The following is a 23897-nucleotide window of genomic DNA, read 5'->3' as shown; positions in this document are numbered from 1 at the left end:
GTCCTTGGAGAAGAGGCATCGGCGAGAATTGCCTGATTTGGGGGAAAATCAATGAAATTAAAACGGACCGAAATAATAAAAATAAAAGTATCGAATAAAGAGGCTTAACAAGGCAGCCCTGTTTTCTCGCGAGGCTTATGCTTTGTTTTTCCTCCCTCGGGAAATCAGGCGCCGCCGAGGACACCTTAAATGCTTTCCCGTCGGCCCGCGAGGCTCCGCCCACCGCCGCTGCCGGAGGAGTAAGCTACACGTGGGTGGCCGCGATGCCCAAGTCCAAGCGGGACAAGAAGGGTGAGTGGGGAGAGGGGGGGACACAGGGGGGACCCCAAGGGTTAGGACTCTCCCTTTCCCCCTGGGCTCTTCCCCCCCCCCATAAAGATCCCTCCCCCCAAGGGAAAGCAGGGAACTCTTTCTTTTGCACAATCCTACTTATCTGCACAACAACCCTGCCAGGTAGGATTGGCTGCCCAAAACAACATCCTGCACCAAGAAAGGGGTGAGTGGGGAAGGGGGGGGACACCCCTACTAGGGATCAGGTGTCTCTCTCCCCCCACCCCCCCAGGCTCAGGTCTTTTTCTACCATCCCCATCCCCATTAAGACCCCCCCATCAGGGGGAGCCTCTGCTTTTGCACAACAACCCTGCCAGGTAGGCTAGGCTGCACCAAACAACATCCTGCGCCAAGAGAGGGATGATGGTGGGGGTAACCTTTTTTCTCCTAGCCGTTTTCTCCCCTATGAGTGGGTGGGTGGGAAACCTTTTGGTGCCCAGTGCTTTATTCAATACAATACAATAGTAGACTTGGAAGGGACCTTGGAGGTCTTCTAGTCCAACCCCCTGCCTAGGCAGGAAACCCTATACTGTTTCAGTCAAATAGCTATCCAACATCTTCTTAAAGACTTCCAGTGTTGGGGCATTCACAACTTCTGGAGGGAAGTTTTTCCACTGATTAATTGTTCTGTCAGGAAGTTTCTCCTCAGTTCTAAATTGCTTCTCTCCTTGATTAGTTTCCACCCATTGCTTCTTGTTCTACCCTCAGGTGCCTTGGAGAATAGCTTGACTCCCTCTTCTTTGTGGCAACCCCTGAGATATTGGAAGACTGCTATCATGTCTCCCCTAGTCCTTCTTTCTCTTAAGCTAAACATGCCCAGTTCCTGTAACCGTTCTTCATATGTTTTAGTCTCCAGTCCCCTAATCATCTTTGTTGCTCTTCTCTGCACTCTTTCTAGAGTCTCCACATCTTTTTTACATCGTGTTGACCAGAACTGAATGCAGTATTCCAAGTGTGGCCTTACCAAGGCATTATAAAGTGGTATTAACACTTTGCGTGATCTTGATTCTATCCCTCTGTTGATGCAGCCTAGAACAGGGTTGGCTTTTTTGGCAGCTGCTGCACACTGCTGGCTCATATTTAAATGGTTGTCCACTAGGACTCCAAGATCCCTCTCACAGTTACTACTATTGAGCCAGGTACCACCTATACTGTACCTGTGCATTCCATTTTTGTTGCCTAAATGTAGAACCTTACTCTTTTCACCATTGAATTTCATTTTATTAGATAGTGCCCAATGTTCAAGTTTGTCAAGATCCTCCCATCTCTTTGGTGGGCTGAGGTTGCTGGGGGTTGTGGTACTCCAAAGTATCAGCTGTTCAACTCGCTTTACCCAACACCTTTTTTTTTAAAAAAAGATATAATTTGCTTACAAGAAGTGCATATTCAAAAGAGATATATTTGTTACTACAACCAAAGCTTGGGAAAATGTTTGCTACATTGGCGGATTGTAAGAAAAGAGGAGTGATCTTCTATATTAAAGATGATATCCCAGCGGAATTGATTTATACAGGCGAAGAGGGAAGAATTCTGATGGTGGAAATTATGGATAATACTAACAAAAAATACTTTTAATTGCAAATTCCTCGCCACCATTTACAAGGGGGCCATGAAAACGGACTGGATAAACTCGAATTATTGATTAATGGATCGATTCCCCTCCCTTCATTGCAGAGAGTATCCCGGGTGGAGATCGGTGGGCATCCTGGAAAACAACCAGTGGCCACACTGGAGCTTCTCCGGAATCTCCAAATCTTATACTGAGACTTTTTTAAAAAAAAAGAGAGCATACTTTTGGGCTGGTAGGAGAAATTGTTGGTTCACACGTGATGGAAAATGCAGATATTGGCAGTCAAGTAGCGAATGGCAAATTTGGAGGAGTCTATCCAAGTTTCCTGCAGAGATTCCAGCTACTTCCCTGAAAAATTATTCAATTTTTATATCTCCTTCCTTCCTATTTCTCCTTCATTCCTTTCCATACATCTATACATCTCTCCTTCCTTCCCTCCCATCCACCCCATCTTTCCTTCCTTCCTTCCTTCCTTCCTTTCCATCCATCGATCCAACCCATCTCTCCTTCCTTCTTTCCTTTCTCTCCTTCCTTCCTTTCTTTCCATCCATCCAACCAACCCATCCCTTCCTTCCTCTCCTTCCTTCCTTTCCATCCATCATCCATCGATCCAACCCATCTCTCCTTCCTTCTTTCCTTTCTTTCTCTCCCTTCCTTCCTTTCTTTCCATCCATCCAACCAACTCATCCTTCCTTCCCATCCATCCGTCTCTCCTTCCTTCCTCATATTCCTTCTCCTTGCACTCCAGTGCAATTTCCAAATGAATCCGCCATCGCTATTCTGAAGATTCCCTATTGAAACCTGAACCTGTGTCTTTCTTTCTTGCAGTGTCCTTAACCAAAACCGCCAAGAAAGGTTTGGAAGTTAAGCAAAACCTGATAGAAGAGGTAAGCCTAGGTGGTAAGCAGCTGTTGAGCAACTGTTTCGTTTAAAGGCTCCTTAAAGGGGTCATTTTGCAGGATGACTTTGTTAATTTCACCAATTTAGGAAAGGATTAAATTAATGTATTTGTACTTCGCTATAGCAGTATCTGCTAAGTTTTCTCTTTTGTGGGGAAACCCTGACGTTTGGGCCTGTGAAACTTCCTCAAGATAGAAAATTTGGGGTGCGGAAATCAAAAAACAACGAAAGCAACCGCCAAATACTTTTTTTGTCTTTTAGCTACGAAAATGTGTGGACACCTACAAACGTCTCTTCATCTTCTCCATTGCCAACATGCGAAACAACAAACTGAAAGATATCCGCAGTGCTTGGAAACACAGCAGGTGAGTTTGTGTGTCTTGCACAATTGCCAATTTCTGCTTCTAAAAATGAAGAAACCTTGGGGGTAACCCTACTCCCCCTCCCTGTCGGTGTTAGTTGCAAAGTCATGTCCCACTCATCATGACCCCTATGGAGAAAGTTCCTCCAGGCCTTCCTGTCCTCTACCGTCCTCTGGAGTCCATTTAAGCTCATGTCTACTGCTTCTGTGCCACCTAATTCTTTGTCGTCCCCTTCTTCTTTTGCCCTCAGTCTTCCCCAGCATGAGGCTCTTCTCCAGGGAGTCCTTCTTCCTTCTCATGAGGTGGCCAAAGTACTTGAGTTTCCTCTTCAGGATCTGGCCTTCTAAAGAGCAGCCAGGGTTTATCTCCTTTAGGACTGACCGGTTGGATCGCCTTGCAGTCCAAGGGACTCGCAGGAGTCTTCTTCTCCAGCACCAGAGTTCAAAGGCCTCCGTTCTTTGGCGCTCAGACTTTGCCCCCCATCTTTCCCAGCATGAGGCTCTTCTCCAGGGAGTCCTTCTTCCTTCTCATGAGGTGGCCAAAGTACTTGAGTTTCATCTTCAGGATCTGGCCTTCTAAAGAGCAGTCAGGGTTGATCTCCTCTAGGAACTGACCGGTTGGATGGCCTTGCAGTCCAAGGGACTCGCAGGAGTCTTCTTCTCCAGCACCAGAGTTCAAAGGCCTCCATTCTAACCAGAGAGAGCCTCTGAATGTGAGGGTTCTCCATGGCCAATCACTATTCATGGATTTAGCCTCTACTCCAATATACCTTAACTGTTTTTACCTTTAGCCTCCAAACTGTAAATTTGAAGGGGGGAAAAAGGGAAGCCTGCATGAAAAACATGGCAGCTTTACCCAAAATGTTAAGATCCCAACTGGCACACTTCTGGATGTTGTATTGAGATATGAACATAAACATGAAACTGTTGGACGTTGCTGATTAAATAGGTTTGTTGTTATAGAAATGACTAGTATACGTTAGTATATAAAGTTAAAAAGTTGAGACTGTAATGTTAACCATATTTCTACTGTGCTAAAAAGCATTCAAAAGTCTATGCTTTTTCTTCTTTTCCCCCTTTCCCCCCCTACTCCGTTTCCTCCCCTATTTTCCCATTGTTTTCATTTTCCTTTGTATTTTACATCCTGATAAATGAATAAAAAATTGATTTTTTTTTAAAGCCTCCATTCTTTGGCGCTCGGCCTTTCTTATGGTCCAACTTTCACAGCCATCCATTGCAACTGGGGAAACCATCGCATCTAACCATGCCTGGGTCCTTCAACCCACTGCTCATAGGACTTGGTTTCCTTGTTGATCCCCAAATATTTACAATACAATACAATAGCAGAGTTGGAAGGGACCTTGGAGGTCTTCTAGTCCAACCCCCTGCCTAGGCAGGAAATCCTATACCGTTTCAGACAAATGGCTATCCAACATCTTAAGGACTTCCAGTGTTGGGGCATTCACAACTTCTGGAGGCAACTTCTGTTCCACTGATTAATTGTTCTAACTGTCAGGAAATTTCTCCTCAATTCTAAGTTGCTTCTCTCCTTGATTAGTTTCCACCCATTGCTTCTTGTTCTACTCTCAGGTGCTTTGGAGAATAATTTGACTCCCTCTTCTTTATGGCAACCCCTGAGATACTGGAACACTGCTATCATGTCTCCCCTAGTCCTTCTTTCTATTAAACTAGATATACCTAGTTCCTGCAACCGTTCTTCATATGTTTTAGTCTCCAGTCCCCTAATCATCTTTGTTGCTCTTCTCTGCACTCTTTCTAGAATCTCCACATCTTTTCTACATCGTGGTGACCAGAACTGAATGCAGTATTCCAAGTGTGGCCTTACCAAGGCATTATAAAGTGGTATTAACACTTCACATGTTCTTGATTCTATCCCTCTGTTGATGCAGCCTAGAACTGGGTTGGCTTTTTTGGCAGCTGCTGCACACGGCTGGCTCATATTTAAATGTTTGTCCACTAGGACTCCAAGATCCCCTTCACAGTTACTACTGTTGAGCCAGGTACCACCTATACTGTACCTGTGCATTTCGTTTTTATTGCCTAAATGTAGAACCTTACTCTTTTCACCATTGAATTTCATTTTATTAGATAATGCCCAACTTGAGCATCATCATCATCATCATCATCCTCAACCCCCTCCCTCTATTCCGTTACATTCTCAGAAACTTGTAAGAGTTCCTTCTAGCCATTCGGATTTTTACATGACGGGCTTCTGTTAAAAGCCAAAACTGAAGGCTCCCTTGAAAAAGCTTTTGACGTTTCAGTAGAATTTCTCTCTCTCTTATTCCAGGATATTTTTTGGGAAAAACAAAGTGATGATCGTAGCCCTAGGCCACAGCCCTTCGGACGAATACAAGGATAATCTGCATGAGGTAAAGCACCAGACTTTGGAAACGGTCTCACTTCACTTGCCTGTGGCCATGAAAGCAGGCTCTTCCCCCAGACCTGGTGGGGGGGAGTCTCTCGGGAATCCTGAAGCCCCCACCCTGGAGAAAGTCACTTTCAACCCCTGGTTTTTCGTTCCTTTAGGTCAGCAAGCATCTGCGAGGAGAAGTCGGCCTCCTTTTCACAAATCGCACCAAGGATGACGTTATAAAGTAAGTGTGTATGTATAAGTACTGATTGTAACTATATAATGAAAGGGATTATTGGATATGCAGCTTGACTGACCACACATACATACGTAACGGATATAATACAATACAATAGCAGAGTTGGAAGGGACCTTGGAGGACTTCTAGTCCAACCCCCTGCCTAGGCAGGAAACCCTATACCGTTTCAGACAAATAGCTATCCAACATCTTCTTAAAGACTTCCAGTGTTGGGGCATTCACAACTTCTGGAGGCAACTTCTGTTCCACTGATTAATTGTTCTAACTGTCAGGAAATTTCTCCTCAGTTCTAAGTTGCTTCTCTCCTTGATTAGTTTCCACCCATTGCTTCTTGTTCTACCCTCAGGTGCCTTGGAGAATAGTTTGACTCCCTCTTCTTTGTGGCAACCCCTGAGATATTAAAACACTGCTATCATGTCTCCCCTAGTCCTTCTTTTCATTAGACATACCCAGTTCCTGCCACCGTTCTTCATATGTTTTAGTCTCCAGTCCCCTAATCCTCTTGGTTGCTCTTCTCTATAAACTGTTATTGTTGTAAGATCAAAAAAAACTCTCTGGAGATGATTATGCCAGAAATGTTGCACTGTGTCCAATGTTTTTAATGTTTACCTAATAAAAACCTTTTAAAAATAATAATAATAAAGTAAGTGTTTCCCCAAAAGAAACACTTTAAATCCCGAAGATTTAAACTAGGAAAAACTGGAATTTTTTGGAGGGAGGCGGGGGATTTTGGAAGCTTTCAGTGGAAGCTTTTTGAGAAGAGCTCTACCCCGTAACGTGGTTTTTTTTAACCCCAAGACAAATAGGGTGAATTGCAGAATTTCACTCTGAATTCTGGGCCTTTTCTACTCTCAGAAGCAAAATACAACCTAGAAGAAAAGAGTATCACTTCGCAGTGTTGCTGGTTGGTTGTAGAATCAGTTGCCCTGTATCCTGCTTTTAGGCTTCTGCACTCAGCATCCCCCATAGCATTTCTTGAAAAATTACGGCAGTTGTTCCTTCACCTTTTTCTCCTCACCGCTTGCTGTCCAGGTGATTGATCTGACTTAGGCTTCCCCAGGAGCGTGAAGCAGAGTCCCGATAAACCCCTTTTATTTAATTGACAGTGAATTTCTCTCTATCAAAGTCCCGGCCCACAGTCTTTCAAGATAGTTCACAATTACCGACCTTTATCAGGCTTGGAGAGTGGCCAGGCCGAGATCTTTCAGGCACGTCAAGAATGCAGGAATGAACTAATTGCCTCCTGCAAACTCCACTTCCCTGTCGCTCCTCTTGTATTCCTTATGGGAGGGGCCATTCATCATCCACCTGTGGCCTTACTCCCAAGTAAGCTGTTCCCTTCGTCTGGCAACTCACACTGGGAACAGGCTCCAGCTGTTCGCCTGCCCCACTGATGTCTGATTCTGAAGGCAGCTGATAACTGGCATACGTCCCTGGCCCTCTCTCTGCCTCCGACACAGAGCCCTCATCAGAGCCTTCCCCAGACTCCAGGACCGGACCATCTTCCTCCCCAACCTCCTCACTGCCTGAATCTGCTGCCAGCTCTGCTGGCGGGCCAGGGCAGTGGGCGGACGCAAGAATAGAGTTGCTAGTCCTTATGAATTTCTATTCCTCTCTTTTTCTTTTGCAGGTGGTTTTCCCAGTTCAGAGAGACTGATTTTGCCCGGTCTGGAAACAAAGCCACCTTAACGGTCAATTTGGATATGGGACCCCTGGAGCAGTTTTCTCATTCCATGGAACCTCAACTGAGGCAGCTTGGATTGCCCACGGCCCTGAAAAAAGGTTGGGAACGTAAGCTGAAGAAATATTGTGCCAAGCCTGGAAGCCATCTTTTGCCTTGGGCTTTCAGGCCTGCCACAGTCATTGCTGTGGGAAACTGGGAGGGGGCAGTTATATGGAGTGTGGTAGATATAGTCAATATAACATTCCTTTCTCAGAGAGTCAAGGACATTCTGCCCAGCACCTGGAGTGGCGTGACTGGGAGGCATCTCCAGTTGGGACGGTGTTTGATTGGACCATGGGACGGACATGTGGGAGCTGGGCAGGGTGCTTGAACTTTCACTTAGGTGGGGAAAACCTGGAAGCTTTCAGATTCGGGTTTTCCCAGATGTGCCAATATGACATCTCTAATAAAATCTGAGGAACTTTGAGGAAACTCAACCCTCGGAGTCTTCTTTCATTAGGGGCAGGGGTAAAATCCAGCAGGTTCTGGAGAATCGGTAGCAGAAATTTTGAGTGGTCTGGAGAACCGGGAGCGGAAATTTTGAGTAGTTCAGAGAACCGGTAGCGGAAATTTTGAGTAGTTCAGAGAACCGGTAGCGGAAATTTTGAGTAGTTAAGAGAACCGGTAGCAGAAATTTTGAGTGGTTCGGAGAACCGGTAGCGGAAATTTTGAGTGGTTCGGAGAACTGTTAGCGGAAATTTTGAGTAGTTCAGAGAACCGGTAGCGGAAATTTTGAGTAGTTCAGAGAACCGGTAGCGGAAATTTTGAGTAGTTAAGAGAACCGGTAGCAGAAATTTTGAGTAGTTCAGAGAACCGGTAGCGGAAATTTTGAGTGGTTCGGAGAACTGTTAGCGGAAATTTTGAGTAGTTCAGAGAACCGGTAGCGGAAATTTTGAGTGGTTCGGAGAACCGGTAGCGGAAATTTTGAGTGGTTCGGAGAACTGTTAGCGGAAATTTTGAGTAGTTAAGAGAACCGGTAGCGGAAATTTTGAGTGGTTCGGAGAACCGGTAGCGGAAATTTTGAGTGGTTCGGAGAACTGTTAGCGGAAATTTTGAGTAGTTCAGAGAACCGGTAGCGGAAATTTTGAGTAGTTCAGAGAACCGGTAGCGGAAATTTTGAGTAGTTCAGAGAACCATTAGCGGAAATTTTGAGTAGTTCAGAGAACTGGTAGCGGAAATTTTGGGTAGTTCAGAGAACCGGTAGTGGCAATTTTGAGTGGTTCGGAAACTGGTAGCGGAAATTTTGAGTAGTTCAGAGAACCATTAGCGGAAATTTTGAGTAGTTAAGAGAACCGGTAGCAGAAATTTTGGGTAGTTCAGAGAACCGGTAGTGGCAATTTTGAGTGGTTCGGAAACTGGTAGCGGAAATTTTGAGTAGTTCAGAGAACCGGTAGCGGAAATTTTGAGTAGTTAAGAGAACCGGTAGCAGAAATTTTGAGTAGTTAAGAGAACCGGTAGCGGAAATTTTGAGTAGTTCAGAGAACCGGTAGCGGAAATTTTGAGTAGTTAAGAGAACCGGGAGCGGAAATTTTGAGTAGTTCAGAGAACCGGTAGCGGAAATTTTGAGTGGTTCGGAGAACTGTTAGCGGAAATTTTGAGTAGTTCAGAGAACCGGTAGCGGAAATTTTGAGTGGTTCGGAGAACCGGTAGCGGAAATTTTGAGTGGTTCGGAGAACTGTTAGCGGAAATTTTGAGTAGTTAAGAGAACCGGTAGCGGAAATTTTGAGTGGTTCGGAGAACCGGTAGCGGAAATTTTGAGTGGTTCGGAGAACTGTTAGCGGAAATTTTGAGTAGTTCAGAGAACCGGTAGCGGAAATTTTGAGTAGTTCAGAGAACCGGTAGCGGAAATTTTGAGTAGTTCAGAGAACCATTAGCGGAAATTTTGAGTAGTTCAGAGAACTGGTAGCGGAAATTTTGGGTAGTTCAGAGAACCGGTAGTGGCAATTTTGAGTGGTTCGGAAACTGGTAGCGGAAATTTTGAGTAGTTCAGAGAACCATTAGCGGAAATTTTGAGTAGTTAAGAGAACCGGTAGCAGAAATTTTGGGTAGTTCAGAGAACCGGTAGTGGCAATTTTGAGTGGTTCGGAAACTGGTAGCGGAAATTTTGAGTAGTTCAGAGAACCGGTAGCGGAAATTTTGAGTAGTTAAGAGAACCGGTAGCAGAAATTTTGAGTAGTTAAGAGAACCGGTAGCGGAAATTTTGAGTAGTTCAGAGAACCGGTAGCGGAAATTTTGAGTAGTTAAGAGAACCGGGAGCGGAAATTTTGAGTAGTTCAGAGAACCGGTAGCGGAAATTTTGAGTAGTTCAGAGAACCGGTAGCGGAAATTTTGAGTAGTTAAGAGAACCGGTAGCAGAAATTTTGAGTGGTTCGGAGAACCGGTAGCGGAAATTTTGAGTGGTTCGGAGAACTGTTAGCGGAAATTTTGAGTAGTTCAGAGAACCGGTAGCGGAAATTTTGAGTAGTTCAGAGAACCGGTAGCGGAAATTTTGAGTAGTTAAGAGAACCGGTAGCAGAAATTTTGAGTAGTTCAGAGAACCGGTAGCGGAAATTTTGAGTGGTTCGGAGAACTGTTAGCGGAAATTTTGAGTAGTTCAGAGAACCGGTAGCGGAAATTTTGAGTGGTTCGGAGAACCGGTAGCGGAAATTTTGAGTGGTTCGGAGAACTGTTAGCGGAAATTTTGAGTAGTTCAGAGAACCGGTAGCGGAAATTTTGAGTGGTTCGGAGAACCGGTAGCGGAAATTTTGAGTGGTTCGGAGAACTGTTAGCGGAAATTTTGAGTAGTTCAGAGAACCGGTAGCGGAAATTTTGAGTAGTTCAGAGAACCGGTAGCGGAAATTTTGAGTAGTTCAGAGAACCATTAGCGGAAATTTTGAGTAGTTCAGAGAACTGGTAGCGGAAATTTTGGGTAGTTCAGAGAACCGGTAGTGGCAATTTTGAGTGGTTCGGAAACTGGTAGCGGAAATTTTGAGTAGTTCAGAGAACCATTAGCGGAAATTTTGAGTAGTTAAGAGAACCGGTAGCAGAAATTTTGGGTAGTTCAGAGAACCGGTAGTGGCAATTTTGAGTGGTTCGGAAACTGGTAGCGGAAATTTTGAGTAGTTCAGAGAACCGGTAGCGGAAATTTTGATTGGTTCGGAGAACCGTTAGCGGAAATTTTGAGTAGTTCAGAGAACCGTTAGCGGAAATTTTGAGTAGTTCAGAGAACTGGTAGCGGAAATTTTGAGTGGTTCGGAGAACCGGGAGCGGAAATTTTGAGTAGTTAAGAGAACCGGTAGCAGAAATTTTGGGTAGTTCAGAGAACCGGTAGTGGCAATTTTGAGTGGTTCGGAGAACCGGTAGCGGAAATTTTGAGTAGTTCAGAGAACCGGTAGCGAAAATTTTGAATAGTTCGGAGAATGGGGTGGAAATGGAGATTTTGCAGTATCCTACCCCTGCCACACCCACCAAGCCACACCAAGGCTACCAAGCCACGCCCACAGAACCCGTAGTAAAAAAAAATGAATTTCACCACTGGTTAGGGGTATTACTTGGAACCCTGAGACATTGGCAGGGTTCTTTCTCCGGGAACGTCCCTTCATTTTTTTTCTCCTGTTTTTCTTCCCCTTTCTTAGGCGTAGTGACGCTTCTCTCCGATTACGAGGTTTGCAAAGAGGGGGACATCCTGACCCCAGAGCAAGCTCGTATCTTGGTGAGTGATTGGCTTCCGATGATCCTACTTTCATAGCTGCATTTTCCATTAGATTACCCTATGTGCTAGTCGTTCCCGACTCTAGGGGGCGGTGCTCCTCTCCGTTTCAAAGCCGAAGAGCCAGCGCTGTCCGAAGACGTCTCCGTGGTCATGTGGCCAACATGACTAAAGGCGCATGGAGTGCTGTTCCCTTCCCACCAAAGGTGGTCCCTATTTTTTCTACTTGTATTTTTACATGCTTTCCAACTGCTAGGTTGGCAGAAGCTGGGATAAGTAACGGGAGCTCGCTCCGTTACGCGGCGCCAGGGATTCAAACCGCCAAACTGCCTGATCGACAAGCTCAGTATCCCTCTTATATGCAACCCCATTGCACCACGATACTTGAGAATTGCAACAGAAACTTGGAAACACCAACTATTTTCATTCCTGTTTCATCCAGACTTAATGAGACAATTTTAAAAATACTTCCCAGACTGACACTTCTCCGAATGCAAATTCTGATTGACATGGGTGAAAGATAGCTGTTATTTAAATATCGTAGCGTGCCCTTTTTGTCTTTAATTTCGGGCTTTTGTCACAAGAAACAGCGCCAGGACATTTCTTTCACTTTGTTACAGAAGCTGCTCGCCCTTGTTCTTCGATCCTGAAGCTACGAATTAGTTTTCTTGACAGCCAAGGAGTTGTTTCTACTGAAATTCATAGGCCTTCTCCCTTTTTTTCTGTACCTCATACGGTCACGTAAAGAGATGCGGTGGCTGAGACACTGAGCTCGTCGATCAGAAAAGTCGGCAGTTCGGTGGTTCGAATCCCCAGCGCCGCGTAACGGAGCGAGCTCCCGTGACTTGTCCCAGCTTCTGCCAACCTAGCAGTTCGAAAGCAGGTAAAAAATGCAAGGAGACAAAATAGGAACCACCTTTGGTGGGAAGGGAACAGCGCTCCGTGCGCCTTTGGCCTTTTGAGTCATGCCGGCCACACGATCACGGAGACGTCTTCGGATAGCGGCTTTGAAATGGGAGATGAGGACTGCCCCCTAGAGTCAGGAACAACTAGCACATAGGTGCGAGGGGAACCGGTCTGTCATGCATGAAATTTTGCGGGATCGTATCCTGCCCCATACATCCCTGCGACCAATTCGCTCTCACAGAGAGGGACTCCTCCAGGTGCCGTCCACTAAGCAATGCCAGAGGGTGGCGCCGAGGGGAAGGGCCTTCTCTGTGATGGGCCCGACCCTCTGGAATGACCTCCCCCCCGACATTAGGACAACTACCGATCTCCGCTCCTTCCGTACGAAACTCAAGACCCACCTGTTCCAACTAGCTGGCCTGGCTTGAATTACAACTACATTTTCCAATCCCCCCTGGACAATTTTAAATCTAAACTAACTGATTTTTGGGGTATTTTAATTGTTTTAAATTTTATTGTGTTGTTTTTAACTTATGATTATTTATTTATGAATTGTACAATGTTTTGATTACCTCCTCGTCATTTATTTGTATATTGAGTTGTACACCGCCCCGAGTCCCTTTGTGGAGAGGGTGCGGCCTATAAATTGAATTAATAATTAAATAAATAAATAAATGAAATGATTTTCCCGTTCCAAGTGCCATGGTTGAGATGTCATGCTTTTAATTTCAGAAACTCTTTGGATACGCAATGGCGGAGTTTAATGTGATGATCAGGAGCATGTGGGATGCCGAGACGGGAGAATTTGAACAGCTGGAGACCCCCACAGAGGACACTTCAGGGGAGATGGAAGAGGAAGAGGAGGAAGATGCAGATAAGGAAGAAAACTAGGGCAGAAGAAATACCAATAGAATTGGTTTTTTTTTTTAAAGAGTTTCCTAACTCCTTCTCTCTTCTTAATGGAGGACTGGACTAATCACTTAATGATATTGCCATAATATGACTTTTTTAAAAGGGGGTGTATATAGATTTATATACGAACGTCTATAAAATGTATAAAAGAACCTACAGCGCCTTCCGTTGTCTTTATAACGGGCCAACGTTTGTGGAAGCAACAATTTGACATTGGGATTCAGAAAGCGGCGTTTAATTCCACTTCCACCTAAGAATTGAGACCTCTCTGCCCACTAGCACGCTTTCAGCGGAAGTAGTTGGGACAATCGTGAGCCGTGAGGTGCCAAGCTTTCTCAAAGGCCTCCACCACACTCGGGACAAGAGGCCCCTCCTCACTGGAGCGGAGATTCTCCTGCAACTGGTCCATGTTGGACATCCCAATAATCACAGCGTCTCCGTATTTCTCCTGGGGAAGGGAAGAGAGGAATAAACTGCATGAGACGCCAGATCGAAGGGGTTGTGGACCACCAGCGGCCAGTAGAGTTGGACAGCGAGGAGGGCGGGGGGGAGGAACATGGGCCAGTCCTGGGTGGGTGAATATAACTCCACATTGGTGACAGGAAGGGCATCCAGCCACTCTGCTAGCTTCATTCAGTTGCCCAGACTCCCGTCCGCAAGGGATTATGGGGTGGTTAAAAGGAGATGATTTCCAGGACTCTGGCCTTACCTGCAGTTCTGAGTGATGATAGACCCAGCGCAGGGCAGCGGAGGTCAAAGTGGGAGGGTCTGCGCCATACGCTTCACGGAGGGCGCTTTGGATCAAGGATACTCCTTCAAAATGGTGCTGCTTCCAATACCTGGAGTAGGTATTTAAAAAAACAAACACACTAATACAATACAATACAATACAATAGTAGAGTTGGAAGGGACCTTGGAGGTCTTCTAGTCCAACCCCCTGCCCAGGCAGGAAACCCTATACCGTTTCAGACAAATGGCTATCCAACATCTTAAAGACTTCCAGTGTTGGGGCATTCACAACTTCTGGAGGCAACTTCTGTTCCACTGATTCATTGTTCTCACTGTCAGGAAGTTTCTCCTCAGTTCTAGGTTGCTTCTCTCCTTGATTAGTTTCCACCCATTGCTTCTTGTTCTACCCTCAGGTGCCTTGGAGAATAGTTTGACTCCCTCTTCTTTGTGGCAACCCCTGAGATATTGGAACAATGCTATCATGTCTCCCCTAGTCCTTCTTTCTATTAAACTAGACATACCCAGTTCCTTCAACCGATCTTCATATGCACTGAAAAAAAGTGTGACTTGTGATCATTTTTCACACTTACAAAGTGTGTGTGAAAGCTCATTGCAACACCCCCAGGGCCGCAGGGTTAAAATTCAGACGCTAGCCCAATGCCTCATATTTATGACGGTCGCAGAATCATGTGTGTCCCCTTTTGCGATCTCCTGACCAGCAAAATCACTTTAACAACCGCGTGACTTAACAATTGCCATAGTTCACTTAATAACTGTGGCAAGATAGGTTGTAAAACGGGGCGAAACTCACTCAGCAACTGTCTTGCTGAGCAGCAGAAAGGCTGGGCTCAATTGTGGTCGTAAGTCGAGACTATTTCTGTTAGCCTTTCCAACCAAAGAGCCAATCTCAATTCACCTCCCCTCTTCTGGTTCAAGATGCTAGTCCCTTCCGCTACTTCAGGGGGGTCAAGTCAAGGCTCGCGGGCCAGACCCAGCCCACGGGGTACTTAAATCTAGCCCGTGGAGCCGTTGTGGAAATACCAACAGACCGGGTTGGGCCACGTTGCCTCTGCCAACCAAAATGGACCCATTTTCGGCCAGCAGAGTGCTGCAGGAGGACTGGATTGGACTGGATTACAATTACCGTATTTTTCAGGCTATAAGACGCACTGGAGTATAAGACGCGCCGTGATTTTAAAGAGGTAAATTTTAAAAAGTTTTTGCACTCTGTGGGTCTCCCAAACCCTCTGCACGCCTCGTTTTTTTTTTACAAAAAAACAGACCATGCATAAGCTTTGGGAGGCTTGTAGAGTGCTCCTGGGGCCTGGGGAGGGGCAAAAACGAGCAAAAACAGCCCATTTTTTGCTCCTTTTTGCCCTCCCCAGTCCTCAGGAGCACTTTGCAAGCCTCCCAAACCCTCTGCACATCCATTTTTGCAAAGGGGCAAGATTTCGGGAGGCCAAAAATGCTGTATTCAGTGTATAAGACGCACCCAGATTTTCACCCTCTTTGGGTGGGTGGGGGGGAGGGAAGGTACGTCTTCTACTCTGAAAAATACGGTATATGGCCTGATCTGGATAGAAAACCATCAACATCCTATGTTAATACTACTGTTTAATGCCAGATTTTACATCTTGTAGGTCCATTTGATTTACAATCAACAATCTATAATTCACAGCCATTTCTATTCACTATCCTGGAAATGTACCTCTGCTGTTAGATGTTGTATTACGTGATTTATGCTATTGTATTTTTATTATTGGTTGAATAATAAAGATACAATAGTATAAATAGCTTTTCAGCCTGGAAAAGCAAGTTACTATTAAACAATGGGGTATAAATTTAGAAATAAAATCCCCACCCCCCTGTGGCCTCCTGATGTCAAACACCCCTAATACGGCCCACTGTTCTGACCGAGGCTTCCCAAGAGCATGAAGCAAACTCCTGGTCCCGATAAAAGCCTCTTTTATTAATTTACTGTGAATTCTTCTCCTTCACATCCAACTTTCAAGGGAGGATTTCCAGTCACAGACCTTATCTGGCTTGGAGAGCTGCCAGGCCGATAGCTGCAAAACGTGGCAAGGAGTCTCGGAGAGTCACGAACCAATGAAGCGAACTAATGGTCTCCTGCAAACTCCACTCCCCTTTCGCTCCTCTTTTATTTCCTCTGGGAGGGGCCATTCCCCGTCCACCTGTGGCCTTAACTCCCCAATCAACCCCTGTTCTTTAGTTGTTCCCTTCCTTTGGCCTCTCTGTGCATGCGCACCCTGGGAACAGGCTCCAGCTGTTCTTCTGCCTCACTGATGTCCGACTCTGAAGGCAGCTGATAACTGGCATACGGCTCTGGCCCCTTCTCTGCCTCCAACACAGAGCCCTCATCAGAGCCTTCCCCAGACTCCAGGAACGGCCCAGGTTCCTCCCCAACCTCCTCACTGTCCGAATCTGCGGCCAGCTCTGCTGACCGCTGACGGGCCACAACACCCTCAATGAAGTTGCGTTTGACACCCCTGTGCTACGTGGAAACTCACCTGTCCCGGTAGACTTTGGCCCAGTCATTCCCAAAAAACCTGCCGGTCGGTGGTTGACTTAACTCTTTGTCTTCGTACTTGTACTTCCCTGTCAGGAGTCCTCCTGTTCAAGAAAGATCAAAGTCTTGAGATCAGTCAACAAAGTCTTTAAGAAGATGTTGGATAGCCATTTGTCTGAAACGGTATGGGGTTTCCTGCCTAGGCAGGGGGTTGGACTAGAAGACCTCCAAGGTCCCTTCCAACTCTGCTATTGTACTATATTGTAAATGCCCGTCCTCCTTTCACCCATTTTGCAATTCCACAGGTGAAGCTTTGGGGTGTGTTTTTTTAAAAAACAAAAAACTCCTTCCCACTCCGTACCGGCCAAGGGATTGTAAGCGTAGAAGCTCATTCCAAAGTGCCTGAGACAGGGGAACAGCTCCTTCTCCACCTGCCGAGTGGTCGCATTGTACATGCCCTGGGTTCAAACGGAAAAAATAATAATCAACTCTTCAGACGTCACCCAAAAGTCTTCCATCAAACGGGACAAAGAAAGAATCGCTCTGCGATTTCCGCAGCCGCAGGTTGAAAGCGTCCCTCTTGGGTTGGTTTGTTTTTAAATAATATTTTTATTGTTTTGTATCACCAATTCCATTTCTATATTGAACAGTGTGTTTTCTAGGTGTTCAAAGCGTTAAAAACATCATAAACATATATGCGAAAATGTCAATCGTTATTGAATAGTATACTATCTCCCATTATGGTATCAATTCTATAACCATCCATTTCTATAGGGAGCAGGGTGTTTTCTAGGTGTCCAGAGTTTTAAAATATAAACATAATCATTATAATCATGTAAAAACTTAAAGGTTCCCCTCACACATATGTGTTAGTCGTTCCTGACTCTAGGGGGCAGTGCTCATCTCCATTTCAAAGCCAAAGAGCCAGCGCTGTCTGAAGACATCTCCGTGGTCATGTGGCCGGCGTACAAAACTCTGTTACTTTCTCACCAAAGGTGGTTCCTATTTTTCTATTTGCATTTTTACGTGCTTTCAAACTGCTAGGTTGGCAGAAGCTGGGACAAGTCACGGGAGCTCACTGCATTATGCAGCGCTAGGGATTCAAACCGTTGAACTGCCGACCTTTCTGATCGACAAGCTCAGCTTCTTAGTCACTGAGCCACGGCATCCCTTTATAATCATGTACATATAGACATATATGCGATAATATCAACCGTTATTGAAAAGTATACTATCTTCCCTTATGATGGAAGAATTATATAGAATAGAATTACATAGAATTATATAGCCCTCAAAATATTTACTAATCATTTTTTTTCCTTTCTCGGGTGGTCCCTATTTCACGTAAATTCACTCATCTCTGTATCTGTCAGCTAACCATTTGTAGAAAGGTTCCCATGTCACAAAATATGTTGAAATTGTTGAAATATTCATGACTGGGAGAGACATGGGAACAAGGTCAGCCAATGAATAGGCATAGCGACTAAGTCAGCCAATGGGAGCTTCAACAGATCTGAGTCTGCAGAGAATTGAAACAGAAACTGAAGAAGAAAGCAGTCTGCTGCTGTGAGAAGTAAACAAGCAGTCTGCCTGGGCTTGTCTGCTGAAATAAAACTTAACTGTTTGCGTTTTGCCTGTAACTCTCCTACCTTGTGTTTACTTGGGAAAATCACCTGTTGGTATTGTACATTTATTCATCTATTCTTACGTATATAAAGAAGTTAAAAGAATCCTGCTGCATTGGTTATCTTTGTGTGCTTTCTGGATTTGAATTTATGCAACAAACTCTGACCCGAATAAAGCGGCCCTCTTGTTAACGGCCTCGCTCACCTGGTACACAGTCGGCACCAGCCATTGGTGGGCTTTGCAAAGGGTGCAGATTTCCGCCACCTCCCAAGAGGCGTAGTTGGACAGGCCAAGCGCTTTGAACTTCCCCTGTCGAGTGATAAATCAATCATCCCGTCATTTTAGGTCGCAGTTTGAAGTATCTGCTCAACATGCCATCAAACAAGAGGATTAGGAGACTGGAGGCTAAAACATAGGATGAACGGTTGCAGGAACTGGGCATGGCTAGTCTAGAGAAGAGAAAGACCAAGGGAGACAGGAGAGTAGCCTTCCAATATTTGAGGCTTTATAGGAGCCTGGGGAGGGCGAAAACAGCCTCCCCCACCCCGAGACCCTCCCTGAAGCCTCCAGAGCGCAAAAACCCAACCCTACAGGCAAAGCGGAAGTTTGGGAACAGATTTCCGGTTTGCTCGTAGGGACGGTTTTAGCCCTCCGGAGCCTTGAGGGGCCTTCTGGAGGCTTCCCTGAAGGCTCTGGAGGGCAAAAACGAACCTACGAGCGTCCGTAGGGGCGTTTTTAGTCCTCCAGAGCCTTCAGGGACCTGACAACGCCTCGCATGCTCTGACAAATGGCTCCACGTGTCACCTGTGGCACGCGTGCCATAGGTTAGCCATCCCGGGTCTAGGGTCTCCTGCTTGGGCGGGAGTTTGGAATGGATGACCTACTAGGTTCTTTCCAACTCTGTTATTCTTATCTATTCTATTCTATTTCTATTTCTAATCTGCAGAACTTTACTCTATATTCCAATATCCTATCCTATCCTACCCTAATTCTTTATTCCATTCCATATTTTCTATTCTATATTCTATTCTATTCTATTCTATTCCATTCCATTCCATATTGTATTCCATATTCCTATTCCCATTCCCATTCCTATTCTATTCTGTTCTTTCCAATTCTAATCTGCTCTACTTTATTCTATATTCCAATATCCTATCCTACCCTAATTCTTTATTCCATTCCATATTTTCTATTCTATATTCTATTCTATTCCATTCCATTCCATATTGTATTCCATATTCCTATTCCCATTCCCATTCTATTCTGTTCTTTCCAATTCTAATCTGCTCTACTTTATTCTATATTCCAATATCCTATCCTATCCTTTATTCCATTCCATATTGCCTATGCTATATTTTATTCCATATTCTATTCCATATACCTATTCCCATTCCTATTCCTATTTCTATTCTATTCTTTCCAATTCTAATCTGCTCTACTTTATTCTATTCTATATTCCAATATCCTATCCTATCCTAATTTTTTATTCCATTCCATATTTCCTATTCTATATTCCAATATTCTATCCTATCCTAATTCTTTATTCCATTACATATTTTCTATTCTATATTCTATTCCGTTTCATTCCATATTCTATTCCATATTCCTATTCCCATTCCTATTCTATTCTATTCTTTCCAATTCTAATCTGCTCTACTTTATTCTATATTCCAATATCTGATCCTATCCTAATTCTTTATTCCATTACATATTTTCTATTCTATATTCTATTCCGTTTCATTCCATATTCCATTCCATATTCCTATTCCCATTCCTATTCTATTCTTTCCAATTCTAATCTGATCTACTTTATTCTATATTCCAATATCCTATCCTAATTCTTTATTCCATTCCATATTTCCTATTCTATATTTTATTCCATATTCCCATATTCCTATTCCCATTCCTATTCCTATTTCTATTCTATTCTTTCCAATTCTAATCTGCTCTACTTTACTCTATTCTACATTCCAATATCCTATCCTATCATATCCTATCCTAATTCTTTATTCCATTCCATATTTCCTATTCCTATTGCTATTCCATTCCATTCCTATTCTATTCTGAATTCTATTCTATTCTACTCTTATTCTATTTTATTCTCCAATATTCTTATTCCTATTCCTATTCCCATCGGTACCAAGCCCACCGAGCCCTCTGACTGAGGAATGTGGGGCTGTAACCCAACGCATGCGGAGAAGGAGTTCGCCCACACCGCACCTGTCAGGAACACGGCCATTCTGGGTCAGACCAGATGGCCTCTGAGGATCCCTCCCGCTTGTTCTCCTGCACTGGAGAAGAGGGGCATCTACCCTGGCGGAGGGGATGCCCTCTCCTCAACCCTCTTGGCAGCCCGGCTGCCCAAGGTTTTCCTAGCAGCCCCACCCCACCCCCAACAATCCCCCCGCACCTCTTTGTGAAGTTCATTGCAGGCCCTCAGCGTCTCTTCCACGGGGGTCTCGTGATCCGGGGCGTGGAGGTAGAAGAGGTCCACGCTGGGCAGCCGCAGACGCTGAAGGGACTCTTCCAGTTGCGAGCGGACGCTCTGGGCCTTCAAGCTTTTGCCATCCCAAGGATTGGCTTTTGTGGCTATTTTAACTGGAGGTGGGGTGGGGTGGGGGGACAAAAGAAAGATGAGGCATTTTTGGAAGGGCAAACTCAAGAAATGAAAGAAGAAGAAAAAACTGCTTCCAAACAGCCCAGAGGGAGACCGCCAACTCTTCCGATACACTGCTCTTAAGCCTGGAGGTTCCACCAACCTACTCGGGAAGGCCGAAGCTTCCAAATTGGACGACGAAGAGCCCGAATGGATTAAAATTTAAGGTGGCAGAAATGAATGTCATCCATTCGGGCTCTTCTTCGTACAATTTGGAAGCTTCGGCCTCTTTGAGTAGGTCGATGGAACCTCCAGGGTTAAGAGCAGTGTATCGGAAGAGTCGTTCGTCTCTCTTGTTCTGGGCTCTTCGCAGCCTCAGCTTCTCAACCTGGTAAAATTCTCGATCAGGAGACGCCAAGCAAGCCCCCCCCCCCCCGGATGGGGGCTCTGTCACAGGATGCCAAGGTGATGTCTGGGCATGGGCAGAGCGCTCCTTCCACTCCAAACAACTCGCACACATTCAGGTTTGGCTAAAACACACTCTCCAGATTCACAATGGAAAGTGTTTGGTTTGTATTTTACCTGGAAAAGTCTAAATAACTTTTAAAATCATATTTTATCTACCGTATTTTTCATTCACCTTTTTCCTTCAAAAAAGAGGCTGAAAATCTAGGTGCGTCTTATACACTGAAGACAGCATTTTGGGCCTCCTGAAACTCCGCCCCCTTTACCAAAATGGCCATGCATAGCCTTTATGAGGCTTTCAGAGAGCTCCTGCCGGCTGGGGAGGGCAGAAATGAGCGAAAAACGGGCTGTACTCTATAAGGAGTACTCTATAAGCCTCCTAAAGGCTATTCATGCCTTTTTTGGGGGGAGGGCCTGTTTTCACGAAAAATGGGCCATTTTGGGGAAGTTTGCAGAGTGCAAAAACTTTTTTTTTTATTTGCCTCTTCAAAACCTTGGTGCGTCTTATACTCCGGTGCGTCGTATGCTCCGAAAAATACGGTATATCTTAAATTACTGTATTCTGTTCCACTTTCATTTTAGGCTGTATTTGATTCCAATTCCATTTTCAATCATATTTTATTCCAATTCCATTTTCAATTGTATTTTATCAAATTCCATTTTATATTGCTTTTATCAAACTTGAGTAATAATATGTTTCCGGAACTTTGCACTTTGATACGGCCCAAGGGCTAATCAACAAAGACTCTATGTCTATGTTTTTAAGGAACAAAGCTGCAGGTTTTAGATTCCAAAACACCAGTTTTGTGTTTTGCTGCTCGACCTGGAAATAAGGAACAATTTCCTGACAGGGAGACCAAACAACCCATGGAACAGAAGTTGCCTTCAGAAGTTGTGGGAGCTTCATCCCTGGAGGCTTTCAAGAAGAGACTGGACTGCTATCTGTCAGAAATGGTGTAGGGTCTCCCGCTTAGGCGGGGGGTTGAACTAGATGACCTTTAAGGTCCCTTCCAACTCTGTTATTTCTATTCTATTCTATTCTTTCTAATTCTAATCTGTTCTACTTCATTCTATATTCTAATATTCTATATCCTATCCTATCCTAACCTAATTCTTTATTCCATTCTGTATTTTCTATTCTATATTCTATTCCATTCCATTCCATATTCTATTCCTATTCCTATTCCATTTCCTATTCCATTTCCTATTCCTATTCCATTTTCTATTCCTATTCCATTTCCTATTCCTATTCCATTTTCTATTCCTATTCCATTTTCTATTCCTATTCCTATTCCATTTTCTATTCCTATTCCTATTCCATTTTCTATTCCTATTTCTATTCCATTTTCTATTCCTATTCCTATTCCATTTTCTATTCCTATTCCATTTTCTATTCCGATTCCATTTTCTATTCCTATTCCATTTTCTATTCCTATTCCATTTCTATTCCTATTTCATTTCCTATTTCTATTCCTATTCCATTTTCTATTCCTATTCCATTTCTATTCCTATTTCATTTCCTATTTCTATTCCTATTCCATTTTCCGATTCCATTTTCTATTCCGATTCCATTTTCTATTCCGATTCCATTTTCTATTCCGATTCCATTTTCTATTCCGATTCCATTTTCTATTCCGATTTCGATTCCATTTTCTATTCCATTTTCTACTCCTATTTCTATTCCTATCCTATTCATAGCCTATTCTTTTCTATTCCTATTTCCTTCCATTCTATACTCCTATTCCCAATTCCCTTCCCTTCTTCTCCGTTATTCTGTTATTATTTAGATTTCATTTCAGCTTCTCCAGAAACCTCCTTAACTTCCAGGCCAACAAGATTCCCTCCACCCTAACCTCTCCCCAACCCCCAGATTAAATCAATGATTAAACTGGGGCTGGTTGCTGAATAACCAGATTCCCCCCCCTCCCCCAAAGTGAAGACAAGGCAGAGACCCAGAGTTGTGTTTGTGTGTTTGTGTGTGTAATCAACAGAGGAGTCTAACATTAGGGGGGGGGTTAGGCAGCCTCTGGGTCCAGGGGAACAGCTGCTGCACCCCAACAGCCAAGCTTTTAAACGCCCACTCCCCACAATTGCAGAGGGGGAGGTTGCATTGAAATGCGGGCACTTCGGGACTTTGCAGAGAAGGAGTGGGGGGGGGAGATGCCCACCTCCCCGCGCGCCCCTTCCTCACCTCTCCCCTCCGCGCCTGACTCGGCCGCCAACAGGGCGCCCACGATTCGCTCCGACTCGCCCCCCGCGTACATGTGCGCCGTATCCAGGTGGCTGTGGCCGCGGGCAAGGAAAGCGCGCAGCATAACCCCGCTGGCCTCCGGCCCTGCCCGCCGCCCGAATTCCATGGTGCCCAGCACCGAGCGGACCCCCGACCCCGACGCCATCCTATCCAGCCGGTCCTTTGCAAACAGCCGCGGGCCGGACGGAAGCGGGCTCCACGCTGGCCCGCCCCCCCGAGCACTCGTAACCGAGCTCCGCCTCCGAAACCCGGAACTCAACCCACCAAAGGGAAGGAAAGCAGAGGAAGGGGGGGAGGCTTTGAGAGGCACCCCGAGGTCATCTAGAAGGGCTCCCCTCTCTCTTTAAACCCCGCTCCTTCCTGGCTGAAAAGCAGGGTCCTTGAGAGGCACCCCGAGGGCATCTAGAAGGGCCCCCTCTCTCTCTCTTTGAACCCCGCTCCTTCCTGGCCGAAACTCAGCGGGGTCCTTGAGAGGTACACCGAGGGCATCTAGAAGGGCCCCCCTCTCTCCTTAAACCCCATTCCTTCCTGGCCAAAACTCAGCAGGGTCCTTGAGAGGCACCCCGAGGGCATCTAGAAGCCCCCCTCTCTCTTTAAACCCCGCTCCTTCCTGGCTGAAAAGCAGGGTCCTTGAGAGGCACCTCGAGGGCATCTAAAAGGGCCCCCCCTCTCTCTTGAAA

At 45.2% G+C, this 23897-nt stretch overlaps 2 protein-coding genes across 2 annotated transcripts; one reads left to right on the top strand and one right to left on the bottom strand.

The window, feature by feature from the left end:
- Nucleotides 1-190: 190 nt before the first annotated feature.
- On the top strand, nt 191-13175 carry MRTO4 (MRT4 homolog, ribosome maturation factor). The gene is made up of 8 exons (XM_081954682.1): nt 191-291; nt 2729-2787; nt 3062-3165; nt 5473-5554; nt 5712-5779; nt 7425-7576; nt 11132-11208; nt 12844-13175. Exons 1-8 carry the CDS (start codon nt 264-266, stop codon nt 13000-13002), a joined length of 729 nt encoding a protein of 242 aa, XP_081810808.1. The 5' UTR covers nt 191-263; the 3' UTR covers nt 13003-13175.
- A 67-nt stretch (nt 13176-13242) lies between these two features.
- Nucleotides 13243-23631, bottom strand: LOC309392980 (aflatoxin B1 aldehyde reductase member 2-like). Its single transcript, XM_081954684.1, has 7 exons — nt 23158-23631; nt 20316-20503; nt 18110-18214; nt 16641-16737; nt 16281-16383; nt 13733-13862; nt 13243-13471 (listed from the first exon to the last, which is right to left on the bottom strand). The coding sequence occupies exons 1-7, from the start codon at nt 23360-23362 to the stop codon at nt 13310-13312; spliced, it is 990 nt and encodes a 329-aa protein (XP_081810810.1). The 5' UTR covers nt 23363-23631; the 3' UTR covers nt 13243-13309.
- Between the last annotated feature and the right edge of the window lie 266 nt (nt 23632-23897).

Source organism: Natrix helvetica (assembly GCF_964273705.1).
Source record: "Natrix helvetica genome assembly, chromosome: 5".
In the NCBI taxonomy this organism is placed as follows: Eukaryota; Metazoa; Chordata; class Lepidosauria; order Squamata; family Natricidae; genus Natrix; species Natrix helvetica.
The sequence above is the reverse complement of the archived record's forward strand: the minus strand, read 5'-3'. Positions and strand labels throughout refer to the sequence as shown.

What these genes read in the sequence shown, in the direction of transcription:
- MRTO4 (XM_081954682.1), top strand. Translation starts at nt 264, where the DNA reads ATGCCCAAGTCCAAGCGGGACAAGAAGG. An exon ending in ACAAGGATAATCTGCATGAG is followed by an intron (nt 5,555 to 5,711) that starts GTAAAGCACCAG and finishes TCGTTCCTTTAG; the next exon opens with GTCAGCAAGCATCTGCGAGG. An exon ending in ACCAAGGATGACGTTATAAA is followed by an intron (nt 5,780 to 7,424) that starts GTAAGTGTGTAT and finishes TTTCTTTTGCAG; the next exon opens with GTGGTTTTCCCAGTTCAGAG.
- LOC309392980 (XM_081954684.1), bottom strand. Translation starts at nt 23,362, where the DNA reads ATGGCGTCGGGGTCGGGGGTCCGCTCGGTGCTGGGCACCATGGAATTC. An exon ending in TGGTGCCGACTGTGTACCAG is followed by an intron (nt 16,738 to 18,109) that starts GTGAGCGAGGCC and finishes GTTTGAACCCAG; the next exon opens with GGCATGTACAATGCGACCAC. An exon ending in CGCTTACAATCCCTTGGCCG is followed by an intron (nt 16,384 to 16,640) that starts GTACGGAGTGGG and finishes TTTCTTGAACAG; the next exon opens with GAGGACTCCTGACAGGGAAG.